The following is a 25887-nucleotide window of genomic DNA, read 5'->3' as shown; positions in this document are numbered from 1 at the left end:
CCCGTTCTCGAAGCACGAGTTCGGCTTAATAATTATCACAGATTGATTGTACTCTCAGAGGCAAGGGGATATGCTGATGCTTCCTGTATTTTATGATTTGTTTCCAGTCTAACGTATCCCCCACCCCACTTCAAAAAGCCTGATCTGGTTAGTTAGACCTTGTCTCTTGAAAACTTACCTCCTGATTTCTTGGCTTTGAAGTCTAAACCGTAAACTATTATTATTCTAATTGTCCACTTTGGTTATATGTTTTATATATAACTCAACAGATCAAGACTCACAAAGTGACCCAATTGTTAATAAATTAATAAGCTATGTATTTAGATCAATCTGTAAAGACTACACTGCAATTTTCTTTAGAACACACATTCTATCATTGATAACTCTTGGTCGTCAAATGATTCAAATTTATTTGTCGTTTCTTTGTAGGAACCAGGGAAACTGCTTTTGTGCATTCCATTTCATCCGCTGGTGTAGCCTATGCTGTAACGCGCTCATGCAGTGAGGGAAAACTGGGACGAAAATGTGGCTGTGACCAAAAGTACATTGGAATGTCTGATGAGGGATGGAAGTGGGCGGGGTGCAGTGACGATATCGAATATGGGATCGAGTTTTCCAAGAAATTCGTGGACGCAAGGGAACGGGGACGAAAAGGGGAGAATCCTGCTCGTGTGCTGATGAATTTACACAACAATGACGCAGGGAGAATGGTGAGTTGTAATTGCCAGAAATGAGCAGTAAATAACTTTGAATTGTATCAATGCGCAATGCCAAAAGTTGAAACCTAAAATATGCATTAAGCTGAAGTTTGTGATTGAGTAGCTGAGTCGGTCAGTCAGTCAGTCAGTCAGTCAGTCAGTCAGTCAGTCAGTCAGTCAGTCAGTCAGTCGGTCGGTCGGTCGATCGGTCGGTCGGTCGGTTGGTCGGTCAGTCAGTCAGTCAGGTCAGTCAGTCGCAGTCGGTCAGTCAGTCAGTCAGTCAGTCAGTCAGTCGGTCGGTCGGTCGGTCAGTCAGTCAGTCAGGCAGTCAGTCGGTCAGCAGTCGGTCAGCAGTCAGTCAGTCAGTCAGTCAGTTTTAATTATTTTTTCATAAGTACAAATGTACCACACTAAAACACACATTACAGTAGCTTCGTTACACTGAGAATATTTTTTTCTTTAATTGTAACAGATTTACCAAAGCAAGTTGTTTTGTTTACGATTTGTTAAATATGAACAAAACAACAAACTAAGTAATTCATTTATTTATTTATTTATTTATTTATTAGTTTATTATTTGTGTTTTTTTATTTCTTACTTACTTATTATTATTTTTTATTTCTTTATTTGTGTAACTTTTTAATAAACAGGCTGTCAAAAAGTTCATGAAAATCCAGTGTAAATGCCACGGAGTGTCAGGGTCATGTAACGTGAAAACCTGCTGGCGGTCACTACCGAACTTCAGACTGGTTGGAGATCACATCAAGGAAAAATTCGACGGAGCCACCGAGGTGCAAGTCAAGTATATCGGAGCAAGACGAGTTCTGGTTCCACAAAATCACAACTACAAGCCGCACACTATCGAGGACCTCGTCTACATTGATCGTTCACCAGATTTCTGCACACCAAATGCCAGTACCGGCTCCCTGGGGACCCAAGGAAGGTTTTGTAATCGCACTTCTCAAGCTATAGATGGATGTGAGTTGATGTGCTGCAATCGAGGCTTTACCACACGTACGGAACTCAGAGTTGAGCGTTGCGAATGCAAGTTCTACTGGTGCTGTTATGTACGATGTCGAGAGTGCCAGAGGCGGGTCGAGGTTAGCATCTGCAAATGAGCCGCCGTCTTAAACTCGATAAAACTACTTTTGTCTTCAAGAAACATGAACACATTGTAACATATGTAGTAATAGTTTTCCTGTCAGTCAGGTTTTCTGAACTTACCAACGCCCTCGCCTATATTTGCACTTCCTTCGCAATAACTCGATGATCAAGTGTTTTTGTGTTCGATCCACCTAGTTAAAAAAAACAAAATAAAAGTCGATATATAGTGTAGAATAAAATTTTGGCACTGAGGGCATAAAAACTCATGGAGGGAGATGCAGAAACATGCGGTACAGGTGGGTGACCCTATTCGGTGGAATAGCTAACCAACAAATAAAAGCTAACCACAAGGAAACCGGGGTGAAAAGTTACCATTCCGTTATTCCGCCACTCCGCCAAATAGGGTCACCCTTACAGGTAACCCCAACCTGAATTGATTTTGCCTAAAAGTGTAAGTTGTTCCCTCCCAGTAGTGAACTTAATTACACTCTGACTCGAATCAGGGACGTAATATGTCTTGAGACACTTTGCCGCTTCTGCTGATCAAAATGCTTTTTACAACCTCTCTTTTAGTGGGCAAGGGTGGGGTGGGAGACCAAGTATGGAAACGAAATTATAAGAGCGTTAGTGGAAAGGCATTTTTCATGTGTCAAAAGAATTTTAGCTCTGATCGTAGAAATAAAAACAAAAAACTGTCATTTAAATTATTCTAGGAGTATGTAAGTTAGTCAGTTAAAATATTATTGTTATGGAATATAAAGTAAGTCCAAGAAAAAACGTTTCGTTTTGCAAGTGGATCAGCGTCAGTTTTGTGTGTTGTGTGAAGATGGTTGTTTGGAATAGGAAATATCGCAATGTTTGTTAACACGCTGCATGCAACTCGAATAGTGATGCATGAATATAATCCATATTTATTCCCGACACTAGACCATCAGTTCAGTTACGTTATACAGTCGAGTCTAGTCTTACAGTTATAATATACAACCAGTTGACACAGAAGTAGTGTACTCCGTGGCGAAGAAACAGTGTTAGCTTAGTTGAATACTTGGTATTCATATGTGGAACAAACTATATGTTATAACTTAATAAGTCAATCAAGTTTGTGAGCAAGATATATAGATCTGCTGCTTGTGTAGACGTGTCTATAACATACTACGGAGCAACTGAATTCGCATGTAACATTCACTCAGAACTGCAGGTTAATATTGTATATATTGTAGAAAATTTCACGGCAGTTTACCTCAATATAATTATATGAATTCTTATAAACAATGAGTGTGCTTTGCTTGAGTCTGCGCAACCTTCCATCACGAGAAACTGGAAACCCATCCTCGTTCCCAGGGTCTTCGTTCTCTTTGACCAACGGTCAGCGGTCGCTCGTTTCTTCAAGCCTGCGCGAAGGGACGAAAACTCGAGGTACGAGAATGCTGGAAACCATATTTTTCTGAGTTTCAATTTCCGCCGCGCTTCCTGACGTTTTTTAACATTTCACGCTTGAAAATTTCACGAAGAAAACATGGATCAAAATATCACCAGCAGAAACTCGGTCATACATTTTTTTTTTTCAAATATGTACGTGAAATGCCCCCAACCCCCTCCGCTCCCTCTTTTCACACTGAGTTCACATCAAACGACATTTCTTCTGTGAATTGAAAGTTTCTCAGCCTCTGGGGTGAAAACGATCTTAAGATAAGATCACAAGGACATGGAATAGGACATTTTGTGGACATTTTGTCTTACCACGTGGAATCGAAACCGCAAGGCCGTACATAACCTCATGGAGTCACTTCACTCGCATGAAAGAAAAACAGACTTTATAAATTCCTCAATAAACTGTCGAATAAATATCTAACCTTGAAATTAAATACTTCGTGTCAATTTTCATGGCACGTTTGCGAGGAGTTAAGGTTTCAGAAGCATAGCAGGACGTGGGCGTGACTCGATTTCCCGCCAAAATCCACCAAAAACTTTAATGTGCCTTTTTCTGGTCTAATGCTTGCATAAATGGGCAAATATACCTCCAGGCGAGGTATAAAAAAGGTCATGTTATGAGCTTTACTGAAAACATCACCCAGGATCCATACTATCCATCCAACATTTGCGTGGTTAGATGATCTATAAAGTTTTTTCGATTTTGTGTCCTATTTTGCAAGACCGTGAACTCAAAAAAAATGCCGATGGGGGACAGAGGGGAGTGGGGCAGCCATTTTGTTTATTGCGCTTTATTTTCTTTCTATTCGGGTGCACACAAGAAATTCTTGATGTAAGTCAGGTTGAACCAAAAGTACCACCATCCTTTGTGAGCGGGCTCTCGGGCCGGGAATAGATAGAGGAGGAAGGCCGACGAGCTAGGAGTGGTGAGGAGAAAGGGAGGTCTCTCGTATTGGTCCCCATCCTTAAGTCCCTCCTTTTAGTCTCCATCCTCGGAGATTCTGAGGCAGCTAGTCGGGGCGAGGCTGAACTGCGGACAAGCTCCTTGTGCGGCATACAATTACAAAAAATAAATAAATCGAGAGGTGAGGGAGTCAAGTGCGGTCTGGGTGCGAAGGGAGCCTGTTCGCTGGCTAAGGCGAGACGAAGTAAATCCGAATGGAAAAAAATCAGCGTAATGCTTTTTTTCTCGCTCATTTTACTTAGTATTATCCCACTTAGTTGTCCCTGGGTTCCGAAGGATATTTATTCTCAACCCTCCCTCTCCTTCTCCCTTCTTTCGGGCCTCTTTGCTCGCGGTTTTTCGCTAGTGGGCTGTTCTGTTCTTTTTGTCCTATTCCCTATCAAGCAGCCTGTGAACATATTTAATATCCCATGACTGACTTGAGAAGAACGCTACAAGGAAATTATGAAAAAATACAAACAAACAAAACAAAGACGACAACATTGCTATAACAAAATGCCATAACAACAACAGTAACAACATTTCTTTGCACACGCTTTATAAAGCTACTAAGTCTTTCCCAGAAAGATATAAATCATTACGGCCCGATACACACTGAAACGCGTTAGTTACCCGTATCATACTTTTCTAATACCAGTTTTGTTGTTGTGCCTGAGTTATAAAAGGCTTCTTTTCTCCGGCATTATTGTCAAGCTTATTGTGAAGCTTCGACAGTACAAAGCAATCTTAACAATTACGGAAGCCGAAGCTCTTCTAAAATGACCCTTTTCTAGTCTGTGGCTTGCAAAGAAACTCAGCTTATATAGGCCCTGAGAGAAAAATTTTCTTTTTCTTTCACTAATCAGCAGACAAAGCGAACATTCAAATCAACTTAATTGAACAAATGTATTTATATAATACATAGACTACAAAAACTAAACGATTTCTACATCTAAATACAAGAATGAAAGCTGTAGATTATTTTAAAGTAGCTAATCAAGTTATCTTTTACATCGTGTTGTATTCGCTATACTCTACAACTCTATAAACAAAATGTCTGCAAAGTAGACTTACATTGATTGCTTTGCAATTATTTAGCTTAATTTAGCTTATTTAGCTTAGATTAGACGGTTTGACAACTACTCATTTACGTCTTTGACAAATAGCTAACGGCAACTACAAGTTGTGCCTTATAAGTTTCAAACACAAAAGCAATGATTAATATTTCAACACATTTTGTCAAATTCGATGAAAAGACATCTCGATTAAGGTTAATACCACCACGCTTAAAGGATTATCTAAACGTTTTAGTATAGCACATAAATGTGGCTCATACTTAGCGTGTTGCTTATAAAACTAGAAAGAGAGAGCGAGTCTCAAACCATTTTCTCTTGAATCCAAGGGACAAACTCAGTGACGCGGACATACACGCCGTATTTCTTTTGTAATCCGCATCCCATGCTGCTGCCCCAGCTCACGACCCCGCCAAGCACCCACTTCCTGGTCAGTGGATCCACGAAGACAAATCCGCCCCCAGAGTCCCCATGACAGGAATCTTTGCCACCAAGGGTCTCCCCGGCACACAGCATGAGTGGCGTCACTGTGTATTTTTCGTCATCGTATGCAGCTTGGCACACGTTGTTGGCGATGGTCGGAATGCAGATCTCTTTCAAGGTGTTTGCAAACTGTCCAATGGAGTCCTTGCTTACCTTGTAGCCCCAGCCCACTGCTCGACCGAACTTTCCAGGTGCAAACATTTTCTTCTGACTGCCAGGACAACAAAGTAAGGCAAAGGGTAAGTCTATTGACACGCTAACACGTAAGGGAATGTTTTTTTGCAAACCAGTATTTTCTCATGCTGCCCTAAATGAACCGTTTACCGGTACCATTTGCAAACATGGAAGAGGAAAAAAACTGTGAGAGAAATGTAACTTGACCAAGAAAATATCACAAAGACTCTGGTCAGGGCTAAAGGTCTGGAGTACAGTTAACTAACCATATCAACAAACTAGTCACCCCGTAATGGCACAAAGGGAGAAAGCAAATCGAGAATTTAAACTCTTTAAGCAATAAATTAGGCAACTGCGCTTCTAGTTCACTAGGACACAGTAAAATAACACGTCGCGGATCCGTGTAATCGTAATATAAACAGCCGAGCTAAAAGCTTGATCGACATTCCCATAAGCCCTTCAATTCCGTCTCCTTAATAAGTATTCCATTTGGCAAAGTGCAGTAGTATATGGAATTTCATTAATTAGGGCAAAATGTAACAAGCTGACTTACTCTGGTCTTTCAGGTAGACAAACAGGCCTTACGTAGTGCGATATTCTGACTTCACGATCCAGCTTCAACAGAGCCAGGTCTGACTCAAACAGATCAAAGTCAAAGTTCTTGTGATTGATGATCTTTATCACCTTTCTTTTCTGCACGTGACTAGCGTTTAGCTTCTTGATCTCGTGAAGACCTGCGTATATTTCCAGCAAATCTTCAGGGACAATACCAGTTTGCTTGCTTGTCACGCAATGAGCAGCTGAGGGAAAATGTAACGTACGCGTTTAGGTGAATTCAAAATAACACTTGAGTATATCAATTAATTTTGTGGGTAAGGGTATAGCTCCTTTCTTGGCCATAATTGTTGAAACACTTCGTTTTTGAAAATTTTCTCCCCTCTCAACCCTGTTCAGTGTTGGCAAATTGAAAACCACTTAAAAACTGGTACATTTTTCCTGTTGCCAACCTTGAGAGGGGAAAAGTGCGTGTGCAGACACAAAATTGTAGCCGACTTAGATTGATCAATGCTTAGTCCTTTCATTCGACGCCGTTTTAAAACAGCTGGTATACTATCTACTCAAAACACAGGCGCCTATTAAGGTGGCTCGAACCAGTTTTTCTTGCGTGGGAAGTCTGGTGACTAGCGCGCACGTCACGCTTCATACCCATGAGTCACGCGCGAGATTTGAAAAGGAAAACAAACTTGGCGGCCCAATGCGAGGTTGCTTTTCTTCAATTTAAGAAAAAATTCTGCGTTCAACTGCAGTTGTTTCAACAAGAACATTTTAGGTAAATTTAATGTTCGTCAGTCAAAATGTTTTTGGATCTCACTGCTCGAGTTACAAAAGCAAATTCGCATGTGCTACGATCGATCTTGTCGGAGATCGTGAGTCAATTCCACTTTTTTCGTTTCAGCTTATTTGAGTTTGCTGTCAAAGACATGATTATTCAGACAAAGAAATACTTTAAAGGTAGACCTAAGAGGCAAAACTGGCGCCAACTGAAACTGGCTAAATCCCATGAAATCCTGAGCCGAAAATTTTGCAGACAAAGCGAGGGGAAGTCCACGCGTGTTGCGCGCGTATGTGCCAGCAAAGATCAGCGGTAGTAAGAACTGAGCATGAGTAAATGCTAAACATATAAAATCAAATTTTCAAGTGCGCGGAAACGCGCGTGGGAATTATTGAATTCGCGAAGGCTTTAGCAAGAAAACTAACCCGATAACCCCTTTTTGACCTAATATTTTCATTTTATGGTAAGGAAACGTTTGAAAAAATCTAAAAAAATTCTACGAAAGGAATTTTTAATTACTTACAAATTGCCGTTTCTTGCACTTGCAAAAAATAGGCTTCGTGGAATTTTTTTAAAATTATTATACAGTTTCCTATTCAGCTGCCAAAAGTTATCACGAGAAAAAAATGGGGGTCATCGAGTTAGTTTTCAAGATATAAGCACCGGAAGCTGAAAAAGGGTCCTAATAATCATTGCCTGTCGTTGCCATGGTAACCACTGATGACATCATAATTGGTATTTTGGATCGACAACACACTGGGTAATTTAATCATACAAAAATTTTGTTACGATCTCTAATTGGTTTTTGGCCATTTTCTTCCATAGGTCGCATATTTTTGACTGTCAAAAAATACCTAGAGAAGTGCGATTCTTCGCTTAACTAGTACATCAAGACAGTTTATCTTTTTAAAGAGCGAGTGGTGCTATCGTCTGGAGTAATACAACGTAAATTGTGTTAATCCAAGAAGAGAACTAAACGTCCCTTGTCGTGGCTTGCTGACTCAAGTCCTCTCAGTGAAGTTGAAGATGCTATGCTTGATATTACTTGGGCAGATGTGCTAAAATTAGCCAGACAACAGTTCCAGAAGGTGTATATACAGCAACATGATCCTCAGAAAAAAGGTACAGGCACTTGACTTTGTGTTGAATATGAATGCTCGATGAACGAAGCGACGCCATTATGGCAATGGTGAACTGGAGAAATTCTTGTGTAATAAGCTTTATTTTGATCGATATTGCTAACAAAACAAAGGGTAAATATGATTGTTTTGATTAGAAAATGACTCACCAGATAAGATTCTTTGCGACTGAGGGCAGTTTCACTGTGGCAAGTGTTTTTGTTGGTGAGCAGACAAAATAATAATTTCGCCAAAATATGCAAAACTTGATTTTTGAGGTTCGTTCATTAAATTCCCTAAAATATAAAAGAGCCTGCCCCGCAGAGATCTTTACAGTTTTAGCAACTAGGATATCTGTGTAAACCGTCTGCGCAGTTTCTGGTCTGGAACTGGTGTACTTTTGGAGAAATTCAAAGAAACGTCTGGTATGTTTTACCCATCAACCAAAATGGCCGAAAACGCACTTAGTTAATTGACTGATTAGTCGTTGTGAACGTAATGTAAAAAAACGTCCTATACATCAATATAAACTAGAATGATGACGTTATATTTGGTTCAAGCCTTAATTAGCAGTTTTTTAATGGACTTGAGAAACAGCTGTTTACATTTTTCACATTTCAGAGCATGTGCTGAGTGAAAAATTTAGGTTTGGAGACTCCAACAAACGATGGCTGTTGCCATGACAACAAAAAGGTTGCAACCTTAAAGAAGGCCATTTTTGTACATTCCCCCTTGATATCTAAGTGCATGCAAAGTTTGAGTGGGGGTCCAAAATTTTCATTTCCCACTTTGCTTGACTCAATCAAATAATAGCTCTTAAATTGTTTGTGGCAAATTCACCTAAACTAGCGTGACGTTAGCTAGCCCGTTCGACACTTAATGTGTAACAAAATATCGCCTAAGACGTGACTCAGGCTCTTCAGGACAACTTTGTCTGTAACAAAATCTCCGAAAACAGCGTGGACCTTAAAAGTCCCTTTTGGACCACATAAACTTAAGAAAAACACCCAAAATAGTGCAACACATCCTTTGAAACACTTTATATGTAACACTATCACCTTAAACAGCCAGCCTAGCCCCTCTGTAATCACTTTGTAAGTAGCCATTGCCAATACCAGGTTACTAACCTGTTAAAACCCATTGCTCATTCAACAGGCTTCCACCACACGCGACTTCTCCACCCCTCATGAGTAGCACGTGCCATGGGTACGCCCCTTTGGACGAGTCTTGTCCACCAACAATTCTCTTTCTACAAACATCACGGCTGTAATTGAAGTTACCGACTTCTCCACAAGCTAAAATGAGAGAAACAGCTCTGTATAAATTTTCACAAAGATTGCAAGATGATCTTTACCAAAATTGAAAGCTAAAGTGCAGTTAATTTTTTATTATTATTCAACACATGCGCGCGCTGCCCATATATGGTCAAATGTTAACGATATCTGTCATCCGTACATAACAGATATCCTGCGATATACGTAGGTTGCGAAGATTCGTCCGAAATCTTGTAAAGCGCTGCATAATTACAGTTTCTCTTTCTGCAAAATGTGTTTCGTTGACAATTTGTTGAATAATAAAACAATTATTCTGCTTAATCTTGCGGAATATCGTCTGATTTTAGCCAACTCGGCCTACGGCTAAGTATCAGGCGATATTCCGCTCGATTTCGCAGGATAATTGTTAATTATTTGGTGTTTTTTTGGATGAGAAAGGACTTGCATGCAGTGCAACGTCTCGTTTTTCTTTTTTGTTATTTTTTTCCTTTTTTCCCCCAATAAGAATTCAACCTTTTAATTTCAGAATACACATGCACGAATTGACAGCCAGGCTTTGGACGAGAAGTTTTTAAAATGAAGGGGAGGGGGTATCTTTATTTACAACCAAATCTTTAGAATTGGTATTTCAAAAAACAAAGCATTTGGTGATTGTTCATATTTCAAGTTTGGACAGAAATAGATTTAGTTAACTTACTTGCAACACACTCCGGTTGTTCGCCTGACCACTTTCCATCTGCTAAGCACTCTCTCGTTTTCGGGCCACGAAGCTCAAAATACTTGTCGCAGGAATAACTAACAACTTTCTCGTATGTGAATCCACTCTCAGTGATTTTTCCATGAAGTGGAATTCCAGGGTTTCCACAATTCACCGCTAATATCAAAGGAACCAATACATTTCGGTAAATAAAACGAGCCCACTGGAAAAAACCCTAAGGGTTAGGGGTTACTGTGCACGCGTCTGTAAATATCATTAGAAAGTGTCTGTTGTCTTCTCGATTCTCCTCTCTTAACCCAAGCCCTCACACCTAAGTCTAAAGGGATGCGGATGCTCGTCAAAAAATTTGAATTAAGCCTCTAAAGTAGAACAATCTGGACGTGGCTCAAGCTTTTTGTGATCCATAAAAGATATCATTTTTTATGCCTGATCCGTCTAGAACATCAACACGGCACAATGGCGTTTTTTTATTTATTCACGCGCAACCCGAAAAAAGACCCCGACAGCGAAAAATACTGATTTGTTATTCTGAACACCTAAATGAGACAAAAAGCCTTTATTATTACCCTAAGTGATACGACGAGCGTTCCCGTCCTTTTCAAATTGGAGTCCCCCCCCCCCCCCCACCTCTTAGGCCCAAGCCCTCGAAGACATTTCTATTTCATAAAAAGTAGAAATCAGCCGCCTTTTTTGTTTCATATAGTAAGTGTAATAGATCGCTCATAAACTTTGGCCCGGTAAAACTCTAAACAACCGTGAAAACACTCGTTTCCACAGTTTTCTGTTTCATAAATCCAAAACATAAATAACTCCTCTCAGTCAAGCATAAAAACAAACAAATCTATGATTATTATGCTTTTAAGCATAATAATTCCTGCTAAAGTACTCAAATAAAACAAACATTCACTCCTCTCAGTCAAGCATAAAAACAAACAAATCTATGATTATTATGCTTTTAAGCATAATAATTCCTGCTAAAGTACTCAAATAAAACAAACATTCACTTAAAAATTCGAAAAAGGAGCCTAAAAGATAGCAAGCCAGTAAAAAAAACTGTTAGGAGAGTTAAAACTTTACTAGTCTGGTTCGAAAACACAAAAATATAATTCATAAAACATCGCCGCACAACTTTGTAAAAAATACTGGAATTGAAAAATTCTTTTGGTTTTGGTTTCGTTTTTCTTTTCAAAGAAAGTCAGACTTGACAATTGAATGCTCTTTTTTTTAGGAAGAAGGTCACGATATGCTACACCAGTTCACCCTTTTCAAAAAGAAATAAAGAAATATATCGAGGAAGCTGGAAGTAAAATTGACGATCAAATCCAACAAGGTCAATACAAATTGAACAACAATTAAATCGTGATTTCTTTCTGGCGATATCGTGATAAAGCAAGACTAGGTCAGAGTACAGGTCTTCGTGGTCTAATTATAGACTGTGATACTGGTAATCCTCTTGGTCCAATAAGATTTTATCGTTATAAACCGTTAAACAAAAAGCACATAGCATTATTACATGACCTAAGTTATCTGCAGGAAAAACAAAAAATCATTTTATGACACTTTTATTAGGACAGTTTTGTATGTAGTTGTTATCTCATTTATGCACAGCCTCAAAAAAAACCTTAATTAGCAAATGTCATTGTCACAAGATTACATTTCTACAGCTAATGCTTTTCGCGCAGTGGACACTGTACGTACGTTTGCATTCAGGGGCGACTCCGTCCCAGTCTCCTGTGTTAAGACATTCTCTCACTGCAGAGCCAGTCAGAAGGTAGCCTTCCTCGCAGCCAAACTCCACCACATCTTTGAAAGTAAAACTGTCCCCCGTCATGTTTCCACGGTCTGGAGCTACTAAAGCTGGACATCTTATACCTGATGAAAGCAAAATGTTGCATATGCAACGGCTTAAATCAGCTGGCATAAAATCTGTCTCAAAATGTTAAACTTATAAATGACACGCAATAGCTACTCCGGCGAATGATAATTAATCTAAGCTTATCGGCAAGAACTCTTCTATATAAATATCTGGTCAAATAAATATTTAAATTTATAAAGGAGTGTCGAGGAGGGTTGGAGTAACTTTCTGATCACGAAACAAAGACAGTGCAACATACAAATGATTTCTACTAAAATTGTTACCGTGCGTGTCATAAAAAGCTTTGAATCCTTTGTAGTTTCCAGAGTCATCAGACACGAACTCAAGGTGCATTAAGTTAGCTGACGAAGTGATATTCTGTGGAAGAGTTTTTCCGCACAAAGGACCGTACTTCCTGTTTTTGCCGGCTGACACCTTCATGTAATCGTAAGGACATGTCACATCTGGATGGTCCTCGACATCAAACTAAAATTAACAAACATCATCATAATCAACTAAGGCAAGGACTTCAACTAAATGTACCAGTTAGTTATAACGTTTCTGCTCAAATGACTGCTATACATTTCTTTAAACGCTGAAATTTGGTGGCACATCAAGACATTTTTTCCAACCTGGATCATGATAAACAATGCTTTAACTTCTCGACGGAAAATAGATGCTGATTATTTTTGGCAAATATAAGGTATTTTTAGGATTATGTCTTTGACGACGCATCTTGAAACAAACAAACAAACAAACAAACGTCGGAATCCATGTCAATCTAGATCTGATCTTCCACAATCTTAACCATTTATGATCCTTGTTGTTTTTTGTTTTCATTACCTCCTTGGTGTTTTTGTTCGCTAGCTAACCTTTTTTCAACAATATAACGCGACAAGGTTTCTGCGTGAAATGCAGTTATCTAACTGGCTGTGGTCAGTATTCAGTGTACAGTTTTACCTCAGTGAAAGTCAAAGTTATCTGGTATCCTCTATCCACTGTTATGGTCCAGTCACACTTTGAGTTCTTCGGATATTTTCTGGGGTATTCTGGAGATGTTATTTCACCTCTTCTGGCAGTAAACTGTTGGTTATCGCATATAACTAAGAAATATTCAAATTAAGACAAATATGTTAGTGATAAACAGCTGCAAGGGATAAATCTGTTGTTGATACTATATTATCGATATATGGAAATAAAAGTCAGAAATACAGTATAGTTGGTAGACCGTCTTTTAAAATTCTTGTGTTCGATTCTCCACCTTGAAAGTTGCTATCGACATATCTATACTTATTGATTTTCGCCCATTACAGACCATTACATAGTGACGCTGGTCATGACAAAACTTGTGACAAATGACTCGCTGTATAATAAACTAATTAACAATTAGACTACGAGCTCGAGTTTTCTATGAGCAAATAGTCAACGGGCGCAGCCGAGTTGACTATGGCTCATAGAAAACGAGGGCGAGTAGTCTTATTGTTTTAGTAGAAACTCTACAGGATTGCAGTCCAAAACCTACAATATTGTGCACTTTGAAGACAAAAATCAAGAAAATTACCGCTAAAGCTACGCGCGCGCGACTGTTTTCTATTTTAACAATAGAGTGTTTCTGGCGAGGAACTATCGGCTGATAGTTGCCCCGCGGAAATTTGATGTTCTTAAAACAAATATTAGCCCGAGAAGCGAAGCTTCGAGGGCAAATATGCTAGTTTTAAGAACATCAAATTTCCAAGTTTTAACAATTCCCAAAATTAAGGTTTCAATACACTTGTAAAGATCTGATCTTTATAACAAAAACTAAACACTACTATGAATCCATATGCCCAGACTTTTCGTCTCATCATATGGCGGACCATGTCCAACCTAAGATCCTGCCACCTGCGGGTCAGCTTTGTCAGACTACCATCCCTGGGCTTGTTGTGTGTCTAATTCCTTTACCCTAGTCTGTAGAAAAGCATTGCACCAGTACCCCGGTGATACTTTGTGGTTGATGGCACTTTGTTATCACTTGTATAAACCAGCGTGGGTGGATCTGGGAAGGAAATCATGGCCCGAAAGCCTTTTCTGTGTATTGAAATACTCTGAAAGTTTATGATTATCACAGTTTGTTTGTTGCGTAATGCGTTCTGGGCTGCGTGCGCGCCTCACATGAAACTGTTTAATTTAGGTACGCGCGTACATGCAACTGTCGCGAGCCTTCAAATAAAAACGACCAAATGAGGTTGTTCCGCGCCTGGCTCTTATCCTTTCGTTGGTAAGTTTGTTATTTTTTGCTGTATATTGATTTGTTGTAGAAAAGTAAGCCTTGTAAAAGTGCGTACAACTTAATTGTGAACGCTTGTGAGGTCAGAGACACTTTTCGCTCATGTAATTTGTCTTATTTCATCCTCGAAACTTTAAGCCCTAATAACGAACTTTTACTTTTTCACGTCGGACACTGGACTTTTGCTGCTTGCAAATATTTTAAAGACAGTTAGTCTGCATAGATTGATAGTTAGATATTGTCGGCTCAGGCACGTAGGGCCAGCTGTGGTACCGCAGTTTGAAACGTGTTGTTAGAGAGATTCACCCTGGGTTGGTTTTTCGTTGAACAGTATGTTACACAGCGGATAAAAAGATCAATGTAACGTCGTCTCGCGCGCACTTATACCCAACGTTCGCACGCGCTCGTAGTTTAAACTTTTGAACTCTCTAACGGGTCTGTCACTGTGCCCCTGACGAGAATGACAGGCTTTCTGAGTGCTGACTAGCATATTTTTCTTATCAATCTGTGCCGAGAATAATTTTCTTAGTGAGCTACTAAACTATTGTCTAAGATTGTAATAGGCTTTTGTTTATAGTCTTCATAAACTCTACGTGAAATTTGTATCCATAGAACTGTATATGTTACTTTGTTATTTTTATACATTTTAAACGGCTTGGTTTGTTCCCGGAAAATGGGACTTTCCTGAGGGTGTGTCAAACTTGACACAATTTTAAAAGAACATGGCTCGGCGAGGATGCTTGCGTCGGCGGAAAAATCACTGTTATGGTCCATTCAAGAACATTGTTTGCGAAAAATCGGCGAAGCAGAAGCACCAAGAATTGCTCCGAGAAAAATACAAACATCTATGGCTTTGCCGAGAAAAATACGGACATCTGTGGCTTCACCGTTTTATCTCGAAATGAGAGAATTATCGAGGCAAAAAACGCGAGTTTACATTTTTAACCAATATTTTGGTTTCACAAAATATTACATAACTATCATTCCAACACTTTTAACAATTCCCAAAATTAAGGTTTCAATACACTTGTAAAGATCTGATCTTTATAACAAAAACTAAACAAAATATGCTAGTTTTAAGAACATCAAATTTCCAAGGGGCAACTATCAGACCGATAGTTCCGAGACAGAAACACTCTATTGTCTTTATTGTTCACCACTAAATTTTCTTCCGCGCACACACACAAAAACGAGCATCGTGAATTATTTTTACTTTTCAGGATAAAAAACTCAATTGAAAGCCGAAATTTAACAAACGAAACAAAACCAGACAAGAAACCCACTAAATGCAGTGAATTTGGTTGGGTTTTTTGTCTGCAGGCACGCTTGTTTGCAAAAAAAGTTCACGGGCGGGCACTATCGATCCGGGCATTTTTCTTCGGCGGGGCACTATGGGCTGAAAAAAAAAAACATAAGATAGTGCCCTCCGGCGGACGGGCACTATCGCGTCACATGTTCAATTTAAACCAATCAGAATCGGAGAAAATTTAGTGGTGAACTATAACGGCGAATAGAAAACAGTGGGAGAACTAATCAGATTCGCGGATTTCCAATAGAACACAGCTGAGTTTCTACTAACAATAATTAGATAGCGTTTGAACGATAGAAGCATTCTGTTAAAAGATTCCGTCATTTGACACGTTCAACGTTTCCAAAGATGTGAAATTTACCAAAAAAAGGAACGGAAAGAACTACAAGGAAAGAAGCTATAGTATTTACCATGACAAGACTTCTTATCCGGTTGAAGTTTGTAACCCGATCGGCAGGAACAATAATGGCCACCGATGTAATTGTGACAATAATGGTCACAGTTCCCATTATCAGTTTTGCACTCATTTTCATCTGTAAATTGCAATAAAAAATAATTTAATGAAAAGATGTGAAACAGAGAAAACGAATGGATAAATGGCTTATTGTTTGTAACCCGAACAACATTGGTTGTGTCCTGGGTTAGAATGTTATAACTTACAATGAGTTGAGTCGGCGAAAACATTCACTTCAACAGAAAGGAAGTTACATTAATTTTAATACAGCTCACGTATTTCCCTTATAAAAATGGGGGGTTGTTCGATTTCCATTCGAGTTACCGGGGTTCTACTGTATACTGGTTGACTTTTACCTTCCCATTTGTCAGTTACAATCTTCCAGGCGCTACGCAGTTTATTAATCTTACACAGATTCACATTACATTTCTCTATTCATTTCTTATAGTGCTATTTGGAAATTGTGGAAGCCGGAATGAGGAGTTGGGACCACACCTGGACCACACTAGGAAGGCTAGCCCAGTACGGTAGGAGATGGAGAGTACTAGAAGTCATCAATGACCTATGCTTCACAAGGGCTAAAGGCCTGAGTGGAGTGAGTGAGTGAGTGAGTGCTCGAGAAATTTGCTTAAATTATGACCTCAAGACAACTTCTAATGAGGGAGGGAGAAAGGAAGGAAGGAAGGAAGGAAGGTACTGAAAATCTTACCAACAGCGATGTAATGCGCTCTAAAGCCAGTGTAGGGTTCTTCGTTGGAGTAATCCGAGTGAAATGTAAGAATGACTTGATTGGTTGGTGACACTGAATACTGCTCAGGGAGCTTGCTATGATGTGTTCGTCGCGTCTTGTTAGAGCCGCAAAATTTTCCATAGGTGCTATTTCCGGAGCGCAAAGAAATCCAGTCGTAATCACACATAAAGAAATACTCCAAGTCGAACACTGTAAACCGAATCCTTATTCGGTGGCCTGCAGGCACGGTGATATTCCATTCGCAGTGTAAGTTATCAGGGTAAGTATCAGGGAAGTTTGGGGACTGGATGACTCCAAAAAGGCCACGGCGATTTCCTCCGCAAGTTGAGTCTGAAGTGAATAAACATTTAAAAGTTGTGATTCAAGACAACTCACAAAAACAAAGCTTGCAAAGTTCCATGATTAGCAACAGTTTCTTCTTTTAATGTACAGTTGTAAAAAATGAAATTGTATTTTAACGCCCTTTTTATTTATTTTCGTGTAAGTGTTTTCTGCGCTGCTTTTACAAAATAAAAGTTTGAATGAGCTAGATTATTAATTTGTTGCGATGAATTTATGCTAAAATTAATGTCAACACCGCAGTAGTTTAAACCAAAAGGAAAACGAACATCATGGCTACGAAAATTTAAGTTAAAACTAAACTAAACAAATCAAGATTTTTATTTTCTTCTCTCGCTGAGTTTTCTAATTAATTTGTTTGTTTTTGGTTTGTATTTGCCAAAGAAAACAACGATATGAACACCTATTTAGTGGGTAAGCTCACGTAACCATATACTCTCGTCTCGTAATTAAAGACCTCAGCTGAAGGCTATTGATAGAATGAAATGAACTTCTGATTTCCGAATTATCTAACCAAATCCCTTTTCTTGAATAATGATATTTCAACGACAAGCTTAAAGCTGAACATGTGTTATTGATATAATGACAATTGGCGCAGTCCATAAAGAGAGTGCTTTTTCGGTAGAACAACGTACAGAGCAATCTTACCCAACCCAACGCAAGTCGTCGTTCAGTAAAGTGATTTTCGATCGTTAAATGAATTGTTAACTTAAAGATATTCCAAAAATAAACAAGGAATCTTCGATCATAAAATTAAAAAGGAAATCCTGGATTTAGCGTCATAGCACTTATAAGGATACGTGTTTCCGTGTTCGCAGCGGGCGAAGGATATAAAAGTCGATTAAGAGAGAGCGACAAAATAGTTGACATTTAAATCGAAGGTCAAGGTTTTCTACGAAAATTCTTAAAAAAAATTTCCTCAGTATTCGAGAGGTAGATGTGAACTGAGTATAGAGGCGGATTCCATATTCATGTGCGATGTTATGGTAGCATATCAACAAAAACACAAGGCAAACAATCAAAGTACATGAACCTTGGTTAAGATCCTGACTAAAATTTGTTGGTAATAACAAGTAACAAGGCAAATCAAAGACATTATAAATTTAGACAAGTGTCATTATTGCTTCTCCGATTATCATAATTACAGTCTGAATACACCCAAAATAACATACGTTGTCTTCGTTCCGTGGAAACCGTTATTTTCCAAAAACATAAATGAGCACTGCAGGGTGTATACCCTTTTTTGGCCAAAATATTCAAGCTCTAATTGAAGGACTTTCAAGGGCATCGATCTCACTTTTCAAGACCTCACTAAGACGTCACACGGAAATTTTACTATTTCCTAACCGAAATAAATTAAGAATCAGTTATAAAAACTTCGATTTCAAGGACTTTCAAGCGCATTGCCGAAATATGCGCTTTTCAAGGACTTTCGAAGGTCTTGAACTCGATCAGATCAAATTAATTCAAGGACCTTTTATGTTCCACTCCGGTCTATCCTCCAGGTAGAGCACTATTTTCCCACACGCAATTGTTTCTATTTGTCAAATCTCGCTACTCGATGCACAATGCAATACAACTCTCTCATTTGTTTAATAACCTTTTCTATAACTACGTCGAGGCTGGGAAAGGCCAAAATGTAAGAACATGTTATAGGTCGCCCCCAAGGCTGAAATTTGATTCAGAGCTTCATTTTTCAGCTCCATTTGTTGTGAAAATGACATATACACCATACACAGAGTAAATTAACTAGACTGTCCACAGCCTCTCGATATTTCAACGCAAAAAAGCAGACCCACCCTCTTGCTTCTTCATCCGTTTTGTGCTGGCGTCCAGTTCTTTCTAATTCGCTGTTCTCACCGTGCGCTCATCGATCGAAAAACACGAAAAAATAGAGGGCTGTGGACAGTCTATAAATTAACCATCCTTCTTATCCAACCTGGTTCCAACATTGCCATTACTTGACAGTGACGTCAGTGGATGTGTACATGTACATTTTAAACACGAAATGATTTACGGCAGTATGACCTTTGTTTTCAAACTGAAAAAAATTGGTAGGATCATTTCTCAGAACATTTTCAGGCTCAAATCAAGACCAAGAAAAAGACGTTCTTGTCTAAAAAAGGAATGTATTTTCAGTAAATCGGACATATGACAAGTTTAAAAGTCCAAATTCGATGAAAAAATTCCATCCGAGTTACAAAGTTTACTTTAATAACACTTAAAATTCTAGATTCTTCAGTTACATTTATGATATGTTTTCAATAAGTTTCCATTGAGCAATTTGTTTATCATGTGCCTTTCTTTGTAAGATGATACCGTTTTTTTTCCGAGCCCCTCCGTCTCCGATACGATATTTATAAAAATAAAAATGAAAAAAAAATCAAAATAAGTAGACCAAAATGATTGATTGATTGAATTGGGATGGAAGCGTGAATTGCGTAATAATGTCTCCGGCCATCATGTTGTTATGCAATCTAAAGTTGTTCGTGTTGCAAAAGAAAAGTCGACATTGGATGAAGCGGAGTGTCTGAGAGCTTAGCAACTTTCTCACCGCATGTTGAAAGTTAAACGTGATTTTACGAGGAGGCAATCCGGAAGTCACAGTTGATGCGAAGAGGAAATACCTTTGAGAACATTACCCCCGAAGGTAGCCACTATGTTTACTGATAGGATTTACACTTTTTATGTAAATATAACAGCTATTGGTGCAATATTTCATTTACAATAGAGTGTGATTTCCTATTGACAAGGCTTCTTTTGGCAATGGTTTTCATCACGGGAAGTCCAGGAATTAAACATTTTCATTTTTTCATGTTTAGAGTTCAGTGAATAATGAACACAAACTCCCTATACTAATTTCGTGTTAGTGAAACCATATTTTAAGTATAGCAAGCAAAAACTAACAATAAAAGACAAAACACGACCCACTTACAGAGTGGGCCTCTGGTTTTCTTTTACTGACCGAATCGATCGCCACAGTGGTTGATAAGAATGAAAATACTGAGGTGATTTACAAGAAATTGATCCTTATCGTGACTTGAGCTAGAAAGTAATTAGAACATCCAGTTCGACTTTTACAATCTACTTCAATGGATTTAGAAGAAAATCTCACATAATCAAAATATTGCCGAATTAGCGAGCATGGGCGCACGCGACATACTATTTAAGTTGAAATCACCACGAATACAGTATACTATAAGCAAGAAAGCAGAATTGGTACTGCGGAAAAATTGGCAAACAACAAATTTTAAGAACAAATGTTTTATTGGAACAACGTTTTCAAAAACCACTTGATTGCCAGGTCGTGAAAAGCGAGTGACGGCTAATGACCTTATCCCAGCTAAATAGGAACACAACCGCTCGCCAATTGAAGGCTTAATTAATTTAGCTAAAGCAATCGAAAGCTTGTGCTCCGAACCTAAATCAGCTTAATTACTCTTTGTAAGGGAATTAGAGTGCGTATTAGTTTACATGTAGAATCCTTTGTTTAATTTATCATTCTGTTCAATAAAGGAAGATGTTGGCTAAGCTGATTATATTCCAGGCGCTGAAATTTTCTAGGACGTAATTAAGAACCGATTAACGATGCTTCTGATAGCGTCCCGCGCCAACGCAAAGTTAATTACCAGGATTCGTCGAACCAAAGCTTACTAAGTGTAAAGTGGTTTTCTATATATCACGCAGGGTTGAGGTCAAAAAAGAAGCCAAAAATAACAAAGACAAAGAAAACCAAGCTCACTTTGGGGACAAAAGGGCATTTTAATAGACAAGCTACTAACAGATGTTTTCTCTCTAAGTTAGTGGACAGTCAAAAAATTTGATCGGTAGAGTTTGTTTTTGTGGCATCGTACAGCATTTAAAATGCACAATAAATTTTAATGTTTTAAAAAATTAGTTTAATTTAAGGGGAAAGAAATTTAAGTTGTTTTTTCTGCTAACATACCATCATGGTTTGACCTCTATCCATTTTGTCAAAAAAGGCCACCTATTCTAAGCAGTAATAATACTTTCAATGTAAACAAAGTAAACACAGGAAACAGCACCTGTGCAAAATATTTCCACCAGGTTTCTAAACTGCTGTTTTTTGAAGACGTGATCAGTGCACGGAAATAGTACATTTAATATACTGGGAGGTTTATTACGAAATTATCTACCCACGTACAGTAAGTTATAGCCGTGTTTTACTGTGAGTTACAAGCAAAGATGCCGTCGTAATGGAGCCAGGCCTTCCTAATAAAAACCATATCTACGCCTGAAGCAAACCGCATATGACAGGAGCACACTCAAAACTGAACAAGCAAACCTTAGAGCTATACTATGACTTCCGGTCGCTAGTTGGGTCAACACAAATATCACCGCCCTTTTCAATCAAAATGAAGAAAGATTACTCACTCGACGATTGCTTAAGGCTTTTAAATGTTAATGGCATAGAACAGTGCAGTGTTACCGAGGTCTAGACACCTTGGGTTATCTAAACTGCTGCAGCTAAGTTTATAACTATCATTTGGCGCCAAGCTGAGAGGAAGCGAGGGACCAGCTTGATTCCAGGGGAGATAATAAATGTGATGCATTTTCTTACAAACGATGTTAGTTTCAACCGACAATGCTGATGCCAGGTAAAACTGCACTTCGATATCCCAAACGCTATATTTAACATGCCAAATGTCAATTAAATGAAAAAGGGTTGAGGGGCTTTTTCACGCTTTTGGCAGCATCGACATTTCCTGTCGGATCGAACTGACGAAGTCATTGATTTGTATTTTTGTAAACAAATGTGTAAGACTTAGATATTTGACATCAGGCGACAGTGATCTCGGCCTCAGATCGTATCACACGAAAAGAAGATTTAATCGCAACATATTACTCTGGCTAGACAGCAGCTACCTGGCAGCTGGGCAAAACTTATTCCTTGTTTGTGTGAGAACGGATGTTACAAGCGCCTGTAGCCTGAACGATCACTTGAGTCGCGCTCATTCGATATGCCGAGAGAACTGTAACAATTACAAATTAAAGAATGTGAATTTTTATACTAACAGGGAGCTTCACTCTTAAGATTAAGTCATGGAAAATGTATATTAACTAGGCGTGTACAAGGATGGGAAAGTACTATACTAAAGTATGACGATTTTATGACCTTTGTTTGAGCACGAGATAGATGTTGGAACTTCCCTTTAAACTGGCCAGGATGCTTTTCTTACAAATGAAAAGCTGGTAAAAATTTAACAGTGCTAACAGAAAGTAAAGGACAGTACCTGAAAAACGAACGGCTTTAGCAAGAAGAAGAAGCAGCAGATACTCCACTGATCTACGATACACATGAGATCCAAAACAGTTAGTAGTCGACATGCCTATCAAAATCAACTCATCACCAAATACAAAGAAGCAAAAACCACGAACAACAGTTATTTTCACGCAGGTTTAAAGATAACAAAGATAACCTACCTAAGCTGAACCATGGTTTTCGAACTCAAAGATTCGTCATGTATAGCTGGCGTAAAGAAGGGAAGCGTGTGATATTGCGATCTGAAAATCCACTCTCTGGCACGCGCCCATCGCTCCAAAGCCTTTATTCATTGTTAGAGTGATTGACAGGTGTCTTCATATTGACAGCTATGACTGTAATCGCAGCGTCTAGAAACTCGGTGACCTGTAGACAAAGAAATCATGAGATGTAAAATGATCGGTAAGGCCGCCTACGCTAGCGCGCGTAACAAAACTTTCTTCAAGCAAAACAAACTTTTCTTCAAGCGAAAGGCGGGAAGAAGGCATGGGATTTCGCGCCTTATGGTTTGCATGATTCATTGATGTGAATTCTTCGGAGAATTATTCTCACGTGTTGACAGTAATACTTGATATTTTGTTCTCGTGGAATTTGCAGCTATGAAAGCTTTTACTGTTTACAGTTACACAGCTAGATGGATGTTTTTATTGAAACAAATGTTTCCTGATCTGCCATCTGATAACCAGGGGACCGCGCTGTTTACAGTGCGATGCAGGGCCCTGGGACTTTTGTTTACCGGTTGGACACGTGTACCCGTCAGCTGATTGCATTATGTTTAGATTTAACTAAATCAGTGCAATCGTGGTCTGAAACTGTCATCAAATCTTGTCTTTGGGTATTTAAGTATAAACTAAACAGTACAATACCTTGTTTAGATTCTCTAGATTTTCAAAATTTTTCAAGAATGGATACCTTCCCCCTCTCCCCGTCCTACAAACATTACTCTTAAAGTCCTTCAGAGGGAAAATGATACCTCGTCTCTTTTAGGCGATTAATTATACCCTCGAGAAAAACAGATGAGACTGACACTCGAGGAGAGAGCGTGTTGTCCTTCCGCACGTTCGATTTTCCCTCTCCTATATATATATATAATTCTTCACGCCGGTCAACTACCATAACGGCGTTCAAATAATCCTTCGCAGACTGGGGATAGAAGAATTTTCTAACAGTCTCTCTTCAATCTTCTCAAGCGCAAGCACTTTACTGAAGCATGAGTCAGGCCTAATTTACTATACTTCTTTTTAGATTTGTTCTGAATTTTTTAATGATTATAAAACTCCTTGTATCAGAGTTGCCTTAAATTATTTTTTTGATATCCACTAATTCCATTATCTTATTGTCCATTTCCACCAAAAGTCACGCGAACCGTAAGAAGCTTCAATAAATCGCGTTTCTACTTTTGCCTAACCAGTTTATTACATTGTAAATAAAATTTAGTTTCATTGCCACTCCTGTCGCCAGAAATGAATATATTGTATTTTACAAATGTCACAGCTATAGCCTTTGAACTGAGCCGCTAGTAATTCTATATTCTGTTTCAGTTGGGCCGGCTGGAACTGAAACTGAACCAGGTGATCAGAAGGTGACGCATCGCACGTATTCATTTTTCTGTGTTCTTCCGCTGTCACTGATCACTATGGCCTTGTACATCGTCTTTCTTTCTTACTTATTTCCGACATTTGATTCGAAACCACGAGCAGTGAGTGTTAAAGAAATTATCTTTAATTTCCTACAGGCCAGCTCGAATGCCGGGAAACTGAGAGTGGCGGTTGCCAATCAGTCCCTCTAAAATAAAACAGTTTTTACCAAGAGTACATGAGATCGAGCGCAAACGATCGAGGAGGATCAGGGCTGTTGAGCCCAGATCCCAAGCACTCAGCACTCACGGTCATTTCTTGAATAACGTCCCGGCCCGATAACTGCAATACTGATAAACCCTATCTTTTCTTACAGGGTCGTAGCATGGGCGGGCACATCACGCAAGCTTCCTGAAGGGGGGGGGGGGGGGGGGGGGGGGGTGATATAGGGTCTATGAAATAGCATTTGCAGCCTGCTGAGAGTATAATCAAAATCTGCAATATCAAACCAAACCGATTAGTGGTGCCGGATCTCTTGAAGACCGTGACCTGGATCAGCAAATTAATTAAAACGGAAAATATAGACAGCAAACTGATCTTGACGGCGTACGCAGTCAAAAATAAACAAAATGGATAAAACGACTAAAACATATTGAAAAAGTTTTTCCCCATGGTTCGGTTTACAATGAGTAAAGATTTGCATATACAAACCGAAATATAGGGCGACAAGTTTAGTTGTTTTATCTATTTCGTTCATTTTTGACTGCTTACGCTGTCAGGATCAGTTTGCCGTCTTTATCATTTTCTGCTGAGAGTAGTTTCCAGTAGGTTTGAACGGATGTTCAATTGTCGAGTAAACTGGTAAAACCATTGATCGGATAACTTACTTTAGGGTTGTATTCTTCTGATTCAGCTGAACAGAAGAGTACAATTATTATGTGATTTGACACTTTTTAGACTGTCCTTGCTGTGTCTTAAAATTTTAACCTCACCCCATTTCCTCATGTTTCGTACATACAAGGTCTCCTGACAAGGTAAAAGTTCACCCACAAAAGGAAGCTTGCATGCTTGATCATCCCCTTAGAATATTAAACGAAGTCTGAAATATTCGCTGCGTGCTCAGTGTCAGGAGCTCTAGTTCTGTAAAGTAAGCCGGGCTACCAGGCAAACAATTTTACGTGTTAAATCTGAGGGACAAAGATGTGCTGGGATTTTTTTACGGGAATTAGTTTACCTCGGATACACAAATACTGTGTTTTGGCGTCATTTCCAATGTTACGGTAACTACCTGCGTACCCGGGGCAAGACGGGGGGGGGGGTACTCCTGGGACATCCGTTGGGAGCTTTGATGGGGGGTGTGCCGCCAATTTTTTCAAATCCTGAGTTTGGACGAAAACAGTTGTTTTTCATGTCCGTTTCAGAACGAGCATGTAATTTGTAGATACTGAAGAGGAAAATCGCCCTATATCGTATCGAAGGAAGATATATATATTTTTAGCAGCTACAAATACCTGCTTTTTTTTCGTTTGAAGACGCCAAAAAAAAATGACTCCTGGTCGCAGGTTATTGTCGCAGTTCCCAAGCTTGCCAGCGAGGCATACCTTTTCAGTACATATGGGAGAACCCTCTCAGGAAAACTACCATTGGTCAGCGAGCTCGATTACCCAGAGTCTCCTTCAGTGGGAGAAGGCAAAAAACATGAA

At 39.1% G+C, this 25887-nt stretch overlaps 2 protein-coding genes across 8 annotated transcripts in view; one reads left to right on the top strand and one right to left on the bottom strand.

Moving 5' to 3' along the window:
• LOC144657500 (protein Wnt-4-like) overlaps positions 1–3253 on the top strand; it is a 31533-nt gene extending 28280 nt beyond the window's left edge. For all 7 annotated transcript variants that reach the window (XM_078517848.1, XM_078517851.1, XM_078517846.1 and 4 more), the window contains exons 4-5: positions 430–710; positions 1349–3253. In XM_078517848.1, the coding sequence (XP_078373974.1) occupies positions 430–710; positions 1349–1816 (749 nt within the window). In that variant the 3' untranslated portion in view covers positions 1817–3253. The remainder of the gene's footprint in view (positions 1–429; positions 711–1348) is intronic.
• A 1465-nt stretch (positions 3254–4718) lies between these two features.
• On the bottom strand, positions 4719–22971 carry LOC144657476 (mannan-binding lectin serine protease 2-like). Its single transcript, XM_078517817.1, has 11 exons — positions 22769–22971; positions 22579–22631; positions 16943–17314; positions 16190–16312; positions 13165–13307; positions 12489–12690; positions 12048–12221; positions 10329–10505; positions 9485–9652; positions 6460–6706; positions 4719–5943 (listed from the first exon to the last, which is right to left on the bottom strand). Exons 1-11 carry the CDS (start codon positions 22780–22782, stop codon positions 5553–5555), a joined length of 2064 nt encoding a protein of 687 aa, XP_078373943.1. The 5' UTR covers positions 22783–22971; the 3' UTR covers positions 4719–5552.
• Positions 22972–25887: the final 2916 nt, after the last annotated feature.

Source organism: Oculina patagonica, chromosome 6 (assembly GCF_052425735.1).
Source record: "Oculina patagonica isolate OP01 chromosome 6, crgOcupat, whole genome shotgun sequence".
NCBI lineage: Eukaryota > Metazoa > Cnidaria > Anthozoa > Scleractinia > Oculinidae > Oculina > Oculina patagonica.
This window is presented reverse-complemented; position numbering and strand designations above follow the sequence as displayed.